General features: G+C 38.6%; 1 protein-coding gene across 5 annotated transcripts in view; it reads right to left on the minus strand.

Moving 5' to 3' along the window:
• The window catches only part of LOC110104152 (protein phosphatase 2C and cyclic nucleotide-binding/kinase domain-containing protein), a 36,970-nt gene that overhangs the window by 17,579 nt on the left and 8,423 nt on the right, over window positions 1-10,968 (minus strand). For all 5 annotated transcript variants that reach the window (XR_003703209.1, XR_003703210.1, XM_028701202.1 and 2 more), the window contains exon 7: window positions 9,310-9,392. Coding sequence is in view for 3 of the 5 variants with exons in the window: in XM_028701202.1 (XP_028557035.1) it covers window positions 9,310-9,392 (83 nt within the window). In the remaining 2 variants the exon portion in view is untranslated. The remainder of the gene's footprint in view (window positions 1-9,309; window positions 9,393-10,968) is intronic.

Genomic DNA, 10,968 nt, shown 5'->3' on the forward strand with positions numbered 1-10,968 from the left:
CTTTAAAGAGGATTTTCCATGTGCATGATGATTTTGATATCATGCTCCTTAATATTTCATCATTTCAACTCATATAACTCTTACAAGTCAAGTATAGTCATCCAAAAACTCCATGATAAGATCCATGATCAACTTATGTATAAACCTTTGTTTGCTTGCATGATGTCTGCTTGAATGCATTTAAAAGATCAAAGTGGTTATTTTAATGTTCATTCGAAGATCTTTGCATTGCTGCTTGTGAGAGAGCCATAAGTCTTTCGATCGATTCTTGTTTGAATAATCATGATTGTCATCTAGCAATTGCATGTTTAACCAAGCATCTAATGATTCAAAATTCAGCTCTTTATTAGTCGCTTGAATTCTATGTCAATCCGTGCATTATTTAGACTCGATGTTTAAGTCTAGGTTTAAGTCAAGTTCAGGCTCCTTATTGTCTTTTCCAATCAAGTCCTCTATTGTTTAAAAGTCCATAACTTTGGTGTGCAAGTATAGCCCAAGTTCTTGATGAACCTCTTCCATTTGTTCGAGTCCCCTGCTGTCCAAAATTTTACTGCTTATTTAAGTTTAAATTAAGTTCAAGTCCACTGCAGTTAGTTCATTTGAGTTTGAGTTCCTTTGCATATGGTTCAAGCTTAGCTCATTCAGTTTCATTTATTAAAGTTCAAGCCTTTTTATTCTTTTCATTTGTATTCAAATATAAGTCATTGTTGTCCAAAATTTCTTCATGTCCTTGTCTTTCTCAGACAAAATTTTGCAGCCTCCCGGCATCTCCCCCGTTTAGGAAAAACTACAGGAAACTGGGCCTCCTGCCACGCTAGAGAAAAGCGTGCACGGTTAGTATCATAGTACACTGCGGCCATAATTTTCGTCCTCAACCACACCAGAGAAAGGCGTGTGTTGGTTTTCGGGTACCGATTCGAAAATGCGTTGTTTTATATTTGACCCTGCCTCGCTGCAAGCGTTGCACCGAGTTCCCTTCCCACCACGCTAGAGAAAAGCATGCATGAGTTGGTTTTTCGGCAGGATGCTAACACTAAAAATGGAGCTTTAGGAGATTACTAGCCCCGTCGCAAGCATCGCAAAAAATTCCCTCCTACTACGCTAGAGAAAAGCATGCATAGGTAGTCGTTCGCTGCGTTGCAAGCGTCAAGAATGGGTTTTCAAAGTTTAGGAGGTTATACCTTAGTTGTGGGACATTGTCGGAGTTGGCACATATATCGAGGCGAGCATTTTTTTAATTTACTACAATTGATTACATCAGATATGACCTGGCTTCAAAGAGGCTCTCTCTCTCTCTCTCTCTCTCTCTCTCTCTGGACCGATGGTTTGCGAATAAGAGATTGGTTTGGGTGTCCGTCTCAAAGGCGAGATGGTCTTTGATCAAGACTAAGGAGAAGGTTGGGTTGGCTATGGTGTTCGGTGGGTTTGCGACTGTTGGGTTCAATCGAAGGCAAGGCTTTGGCTACAATTAAGGGAAGAGTTGAGATCGGCAGAAGCAGAGAGGTCTTGCGATCGTGGAAGAAGTTGGAGTCGGAGAACTTGAGTGTGGAAGAACAGAAACATAAAGGCTCAGTTTGATTTCCTTTTAACAACGAGAGCAACGACAAAAATGAGGCATTATCGTGGGATATCCAGGCTGCTTTAGCGCCGTTTGCAGAGGCAAGTACTATAGCAGTCGACATATTCGACATATTTCACGCAGGATTGAGGGATAGGTTGCCAGATAATCAGGTATTTCATGTATTTTGTATGTATATTTTTTAATATCATGATGATTCCATTACACCTTATATATAGGTCGACAAATACCCCCTAACAAATATGATTCACGTCTAGAGCGAACCACATTTGTTGTATGTTGAATGATCCTGTGGATCTCTAGATAATTTCTTTGGATGTCACACAGAAGATTTCATTTAGTGGATCTCTAAAAGTTTGCTTAGATGTCACACTAAGGTTTTCATTTAGTGGGTCTCCAAAAGTTTGCTTGGATGTCACACTAAGATTTTCATTTAGTGGATCTCCAAAGGTTTGCTTAGATGTCACACTAAAATTTTCATTTCGTAGATTTTCGAGAGTCTATTTTTGGGCCTTTATAGATCTCATACTCAAATTTGTAGGGTATCACTCCTTTACCCATGTCCTTCATACTCATGTGTAAGTTAATGGTAGTGTATGGCACTGCCACTTTCTGTTCTCCTTTTGGCACCACTGTCGCTTTAGTTTATAACCTTTCGGTACATGCTCAACATTCTTCTTTGCCATAATTATGTATGGATATGATATTTCTGTCGTATATAAACAGGCGTTGTTCAGAATTTGTTCGAGCTTTATAGATTCATCATATGGCGGGACTTTGCTACCTCCAAAATTAATTGTATCTTGCTCAAAATATACTTTATGCCGATAGCACATTCAGTTTGCAGAGGATCTTCCACATTCTTCCATCCTCTGGCTATATCTTAAAAAAAGGTTTTAAATATTTATTTAAGGGTCTCAATTCAAATAAATATTTAAAAATGTCCCCAGTCCTTAGGGACATTTGTAGATGTCATTCAAGATGCTTCTTTTTGTAGCTTTAGCTTGGCTCCTGAGATTTTGAATTCTTCTGTCCTGTGCTTTGTACTGTAGACATTGATGGAGAATTACCTGATATGTCTTTACTGACTTGTCAGGTGATTTTTTTGTACCTTCTACTCTATGTTTCTTGCTTTGATGAGCTTGATGAAGAAGTAAATGCCAGCAACCTAAACTCTTTAGGTTTGCATTAAGTTGATGGCACAGAGTCATCAATCTAGAGCTTTATGCATAACGGACTTATTGATGACATAATTCTCTTAGTTCCGCCTCAGGCTTTATGTGAATTTTAGGATATTTTCTTCAATTCTTAGCTTTGTGCTTTGATGGAATTGTTGAAGAAGAGCTCCATCGATCCTCGCTTTGTGCTTTATGGATTTGTTGAAGGATTTGCAGGCTTCGGATTTAATCGATAGTACCGAACGTATGAAGCATCTTGATCCTTAACTACTTAAGGAGACTTTAATCTGAATCACTTGAGTTCATCAGATTAGGAGAGCTAGGATTTGATAGCTCTTTGTCCTCCGGTTGCTAAAATGGGAGTTCTTCTACTACGGCCTTTCTTATGGCGTGTTGAGTAGATAGAGCTGTCAACCATCTGACCATATTTGAACGTGTTGGATCCTACCTTTTACACTCATTCATGCTTTAGACTTGAGCCATGAGAAATGTTCTCCCCAATACTGATTTCACTAAAGTTGGTAGATTTGGATGTCTCCTTTGTGGTTGAAGATTTGGAGCCTACATACATTTGGTAGTTGCTCGTGACTCTTCTTTCTCGTTGGAACTTTGATTCTCCAGTTAATTAGGAGAATTTTGTATACTACGATCACTTGAATTTGTCTAATCAAATTAGCCTTCGTGCTTCCTACAGTCCCTACTGACAGGTTGACGAAGTGGAGTTCCGCTACTACGGCATTTCTTATGGCTTGTTGAGTAGACGGAGCTGCCAGCGATCCAGCCATATTTGGGCATGTTGAATATGGCTTTTTACACCCATTCGAACCTTAAGCTTTAGGCTGTTGAAAGACTTCAAGCTGTTTCGGCTCAATTTGTTGGAGTGTGTAGTCATAAAAGTTTCTTTCTTGACATTCAAATTTTTGTACGTTGGAGAAGGTGGTATCACGAACTTTCTAAAGATCACAGGCATATACTTTGAAAATAGTTTGTTGTATTCTCTAACATGAAAGAATATTTGAATTAATAGTTTTAAATATTTATTCGGGAATTTCAATATGCAGCACTATGTCAACCCAAATAAATATTTAAAATGCTCCCTGTCCCGTAAGGACATTTCAACGTAGAATAAATATGAGATTTTGAAATTTTAAATATCTATTTGGGATCATAGCATGTTGCACAATGTCGACCCAAATGAATATTTAAAATGCCCCTTGTCTCACAGGGACATTTTTGATAAGTTTTGAATCTTTGAGATTTTAAATATTTATTCGAGAATCTCGGCAATCGGCGCGATGTCAACCCAAATAATTATTTAAAATACCCCCAATCTGATAGGAGATTTTAAAATGAATTCTTACTATACAAGAGAATTTCAAAATATAAATATAAGCATGCTTTGATAAATATGCATATAACACTTTGATCATTATAAAGTACATTAGACATGAAATTTTCATGCATGATACTTCTTTAAATGTCGGTCGTTGAAAGATGGCATAGACCTCTAACCGTTCAGATTGATTAATTGATATGCTCCTCCTTGGTACACCTTCTTGATGACAAAGGGGCCTTCTCAATTTGATATGAATTTGCCACCAATTTTTTAGTGTGGGATGATTCATCTTCTCAATATCAGGACTAATTCTCTTTCTTGAAATGCTCAAAATGCACCATCTGATCGAAGGATTTTGCCATTATTCCTCGGTAGATTTTCTAGTTTTCTTGACCTTGTAGTCTGGTCTCATCGAGTGCATCAAACTCTTTAATTATTAAACAAGCATTATGTTCTTGAGTGAGATCGTTCTTGATTGCTACCCGTAGCGATGGTAATTCAACTTTCAGTGACAATATTGCTTCAACTCCAAATACTAGTGAATAAGGAGTGGCTTTGATTAGAGTCTTGTAGGTTGTACGGTATACTCATAGTGCTTCTGCCATCTTCGTATGCCACTCCTTTTTATTCTTGGTGATAATCTTCTTCAATAATTTCACCAGCGTCTAGTTGAAGGCCTCCGCCAAGCCATTCGCTTTTGGATTGTATATTGATAAATACTTCTAATCGATCTTGTGCCGATTAATGAGCTTGTAAATTTTTTGTACTTTTGAATGCAGTACCGTTATTTGAGATTATGCGACGGGGCACACCAAATTTGTAAACGATGTTGTAGGAAAAGAAGTTGATCACATGCTCGGATGTAACTTCTTTCAATGCAGCTACTTCTGCCCACTTCAAGAAGTAGTTTGTTGCTGCCAAAATAAATTGATATACTGCTGATGATGGAGGATCTATTGGTCCGATTATATCTGTGCCCCAGCATTCAAATGGCCAGGATGCTACTGTTGGGTGCAGAGGATTTGGTGGTTGATGTATAACATCACAATGGATTTGACATTCGTTGCACCTCTTTACATGGTCAATATAATCTCTGATCATAGTTAGCCAATAGTAACATATTCTCTTTATTTTAACGATCATTTTAAGACCTGATTGATGTGCAACACAAAGTCCTTCATGGACTAATGGACTTCTATCACTATTTTATCGTCTTCCTTGATCCCTAGGCATCTTAGCCACATTTGATCAAAAGCTCGTCTATACAACGTGTCATTGACAAATGTATATCGCAATGCCCTCTTTTTAATTTGTGCAGCTATAGATTTATCCTTTGGGAGTTTGCTTTCTTTGAAATAGTCGATGAAGGGTTGCCTCCAATCATCTCCCTCCTTGACATCGAGGAAATGCAACCATGATGCTAAAGCTTGACTAGCTTTACGTCTCTTGGCTACATGATATTCTTCTGGATAATTCTCCATAACGATCTGATGGAGAGGTAGAGGGTCAACTGGAATTATATCTTGCTGGCTTAAATCTGATACTTCTTCTGCCCTTGGGAATTATAATAGAGTGGGCTCCAAGACCCTATGGGTGTAAAGTCCAATGAATATAGGCCTCTCCTTATTTATGTTCATCATTTCCTTAGCTAATTTGTCAAGACAATCTACTTTGGCATTCTGTCCCTCGAAGAACTCGAGCTATTCGACATTTAGTACTTGCATCATAAGCTCGAGGGCTCACCGATGGTAATGGGCCAATTCAACTTTGCTAACCTTGTAATATCGAGAACCTAATTTATTACAAGTTGAGAATCACCAAAGATTTGGAGTTTTTGGATTATAACATCGATCACAAATTTCAGCCCTGCTATTAAAGATTCATATTCAGCTTCATTATTGGTCCGAGGTTCAGTCAGACTGAATGAAAATATCATTATGCTTCCCTCAGGTGCTATAAAAAAGAGATCAATGCCGGCTCGGGCCATTGCAAGATTTAGAGGTCGAGTAGATTTAATCGACGATGCCTCATCGAAGTACATCTCTCAGAATGGTAACTTTTCATTCTCCTGGACTTGCATGATTTGCTCGTCGGGCAAATCATCATTTAACAGAGAATCTGCCATGATAGAATGTGCTGCAAAGAAGTCTGCTAACACCTGCCCTTTCATTTCTTTCTGTGTGATGTATGTGATATCAAATTGCAGGAGCAGTATTGCCCACCTGGCTAAACGACCTGTCAACACTAATCTTGTCACCAAGAACTTTAGCAAATCGATCTTTGATATCAAGGTGATTTTATGTGACAACATATAGTGGTGGAATTTCTAAACTGCAAAGATCAATGCCAAACAATGCTTTTCAATCAGGAAATAGCGGATTTCTGCCCCGATTAACCTCCAACTGATGTAGTATAGTGAATTCTCCTTGCCTTCATCATTGTGTTGGGCCAATAATGCTCCGAGAGACTCTTTTAGTACTGTCATGTACAGTATAAGAGGCTTCCCCGAAATTGGCGTTATGAGAATTGGTGGATTTAACAAATATCTTTTGAAACTATCGAATGCTTCCTGATACTCTTCATCCCACATGAAATGAGTTTTTTTCTTCATTAATTTGTAAAAGGGCTGGCACCTACCCAACAGATTCGATATGAATCACAGAATGAAAGCCAATTGTTCTTGCAAAGAACGAAGTTGGCAGAGATTTCTAGGATGCGATATCTCCATAATTGATTTGATCTAATTGGGGTCGATCTCGATACATCGGTGTCAAACAACGTATCCCAAGAATTTGCCAGAGGAAACCCCAAAAGCACACCTGAGATGATTCATCTTCATATCATACTTCCAGATCCTTTCAAATACAATGCTTAAGTCATCCAGGTGGTCTCTTCGTTTCATGCTCTTGACAACAAGGTCGTCCACATAGCACTCGACGTTTTGATATATTAGCTCATCAAATATATATGTCATTGCTCGTTGATAGGTTGCACCCGCATTCTTCAGGCCAAAGGGCATGACTGTATAGCAGAAAATGTCATGGGCGTCCTGAACCATGTGTGCTTTTCATCCTCAGACGCCATTTGATTTGATTGTAATCCAATGACCCGTCCATGAAAGAGAACATATCATAATTGGAAGTTTTTTCCACCAGGAGTTTAGATATGGGGAATGGAAAATTATCTTTCGGACACGTCTTGTTGAGGTCCTAAAAGTCGATACAGATACGAATCTGTCCTTCTTTTTGACGGGGACAATATTGGAGATCCAATCAGCATACTTTTCTTCACGAATAACACTTGCATCTATGAGCTTCTTCGTCTATGTAATCACCTGCTCTTCAATCTCCAATCTCATTCTCCTTGTAGCTTGCTTGATGGGAGTTGCATCAGGTTTAATGGCTAGTTTGTGAACTGCTACATCAGGGGATAAGTCAGGCATCTTAGTATATATCCAGGCAAAGCAGTCCCAACTTTGTGACCAAATCATATCCTTTACAATCCTTTCGTTTCTTGCAAACAAGTTCCACTTACAAACTCCTGATCTTCAAAGAGGATTTGCCATGTGCATGATGATTTTCATATCATGCTCCTTAATATTTTATTTCAACTCACATGACTCTTACAAGTCAAGTATAGTCATCCAAAAACTCCATGCTAAGATCCATGATCAACTTATGCATAAACCTTTATTTTCTTGCATAATATCTGCTTGAATGCATTTAAAATATCAAAGTGGTTATTTTAATGTTCATTTGAAGATCTTTGCATTGCTGCTTGTGAGAGAGCCATAAGTGTTTTGATCGATCCTTGTTTGAACAATCATGATTGTCATCAAGCAAATGCATGTTTGACCAAGCATTTAATGATTCAAAATTCAGCTCTTTATTAGTCGCTTGAATTCTATGTCACTTCGTACTTTATTTAGACTCGATGTTTAAGTCTAGGTTTAAGTCAAGTTCAAGCTCATTCTGGTCTTTTCCAATCAAGTCCTCTGTTGTTCAAAAGTCCACAAGTTCGGTGTGCAAGTATAGTTCAGGTTCATGATAAACCTCTTCCATTCGTTCGAGTCCCCTACTATCCAAAATTTTACTGCTTATTTGAGTTTGAATTAAGTTCAAGTTCACTGCACTTAGATCATTTGAGTTTGAGTTCCTTGCATATGGTTCAGGCTTAGTTCATTAAATTTCATTTATTTAAGTTCAAGCCTTTTTAGTCATTTGATCTGCATTCAAATACAAGTCCTTATGGTCCAAAATTTCTTCATGTCCTTGTCTTTTTCAGAAAAAATTTTGACAGCCTCCCGGCGTCTCCCCCATTTAGGAAAAACTACAGGAAACTGGGCCTCCCACCACACTAGAGAAAAGCGTGCTCGGCTAGTGTCATACGACACCATAGCCATAATTTATATCCCCCACCACGTCAGAGAAAGACGTGCATGGTCTTCGGGTACCTGTTCGAAAATGCGCAATTTTATATTTGACTCCGCCTCGCCACAGGCGTCGCACCGGATCCCCTTCCCACCATGCTAGAGAAAAGCATGCATGGTTTTCCGACGCGATGTTAACGCCGAAAATGGGGTTTTAGGAGATTACTCGCCCCGTCGCAAGCATCGCAACGAATTTCCTCTGGCCAAGCTAGAGAAAAGCATGTATAATTACTATAGACATTACCGAAGAAAAATTAAGGCATATTCAGATTTGTACTTTAATTGAAGACGCACATTTTTGCATGAATCATTTTACCTTTTATTAACATGTCTACATGTTCAACATGGTAAAATACAGTTTGACTATTTGATGTGTTTACAAAATAAAAATAAAAAAAGGTGTTTGGTACTTGTGTTCATTAGAATAAAGAGCGATAGATTTCCCTGTCTTGACTAAGACTTTGTTTGGGACGGTTTCTTACTGTTTCTTAAAATAATTTTCTATTAAAAAAAATAATTTTTTTGTATTAGAAAGTTGCTTTAAGAAGCAATAAGAAAGCCATCACAAACGAAGCCTAAATCTCCGACCAAACCACCTTGATGTCCTTTGCCTTTTTATCTCAGTGCTGAAACTAAATATAGTCATACAAAAACAGAAATAAGCTGGAACATAATTTTAGTACATGTGCTAGAGAGCCATGGGGATTTCAGTACATAGATAGAGTGTTCGAGCATGGAGATCATACATAATATTAGCAATTGAAAGAATAAAATTAAGATATCTCACATTAGTGCCAGCTCGCCAAAGGATGACAGCTTTTCAGCTGTATATCGATGCAGAACTTTGGTGACAACCTCCATCCCTTCTTCCTATTTTAAACAAATTTTGACAGTTAAGAGTTGGAAAGGTACCGCTTACCAAAACATGCTAACAGACAGCACAACTTAATTAGATTATATGAGTAAACACATTTAGCTCAATAACAAATAATCAGTTCCAATGACATGTCATAGAACTGATATTGCAAATAAATGAATCAATTATTAACCATACCTTGAGATCATAACACAACAAACAGTTGAAAATGTGTCCTGTAATGCACTCGACTCTCGTAAGGAGAATATTTGAGCAATAGATCTGATAAAGTATAAAGTACTTGTGAGTCCCTGAGGTTTGGGTTCCCATACTCAAATAACCATTAACTTTATGATTTTTTCTTGGCAATTCTATAAAATTTGAAAACATGAATCATAAGAGCTAGTGTAGAAGATGCCGCTGCGAGACTTATGCTACCTATCCATTCAATGGCTCTTGGTCCTGGGACTCCTGACAATTTCTATCGTATTTTCTACACATGTAGTTCTTTACTCCAGTAAGCATTTGGGCTTCTCTTACTATATCCAGTGGTGACCCTGCAGCTAACTTCTTTTGTGTAAAAGCCAGGCAATGAAAGGATGTTATCCCCTACATGGTCGAAAAATATATTCAATGAAGGATTTACACAAAAGAGAACATGTGATTAATAGGTTAATCCCGTAGATTGTGTAACAATAACATTGGTAACAGATTAATCAAGCAATGGCTAAAGATCAAACAATAATTAGTCAGTCAAGTGTAATACTAAAGTCTAATCAATAAAAATAAGCAATTAACTGAAATAAGGGTGCGCTGGTAACTAAGTCGCTTACATGTGATTGAAAACTGATAGGAAATACTTGAGTTCGCAAGTAATCCAAGAGGAAATACTTAAGTTCGCAAGCAACCCTAGCAATAATTGATAAAAATAGCAAGAAAACACACAAGAACGTGATGAAAACAACCTAAAATCAGTGGATTGCTATGATGCACGGATACATCTATTTATGAGGCATGCTGTATCGAACACGTGTCGGATACGGATATGCCTCCGATACGGCACGAATACGTGTCGAATACGGCTTTGCCGTGTCCAATTAAAATATTATTTAAATTAGATCGGACACACGTATCGGACACGCATATCACTTGGTACTCGGTACTGTTCAGTACTCGGTATTGCTCGGTACTGCTCAGTATTGTTCGGTACCGCTCGATACCGAGCGATACTAGAACTCAGTACTGCTCGGTACCGAGCGATACTAGAACTCAGTACTGCTCAGTACTCAGTATCGCTTGGTACTGCTCTGTACTGCTTGGTACCGCTCGGTACCGAGCGATACTAGAACTTAGTACCACTCGGTACCACTCGGTACCGCTCAGTACTGCTCGGTACAAAGGGGTACCGAATGGTACCAAGCAGTGCCGAGAAGGTAGAGAAAACTTTAAAGCAACTCTTACAATAAAAATTTGTTCCGAGGGCGCTGTCCTCGGAAATCCCCGCAGGGGCGCTGCCCCTTGACCCCGCGACCTGACCGGTCAGGTCGAACCCTGCCAGGGGGCAGCGCCCCCTTGGACCCCCGGCATAGG

The sequence above is a fragment of the Dendrobium catenatum genome, unplaced genomic scaffold (genome assembly GCF_001605985.2).
Source record: "Dendrobium catenatum unplaced genomic scaffold, ASM160598v2 fragScaff_scaffold_1650, whole genome shotgun sequence".
NCBI lineage: Eukaryota > Viridiplantae > Streptophyta > Magnoliopsida > Asparagales > Orchidaceae > Dendrobium > Dendrobium catenatum.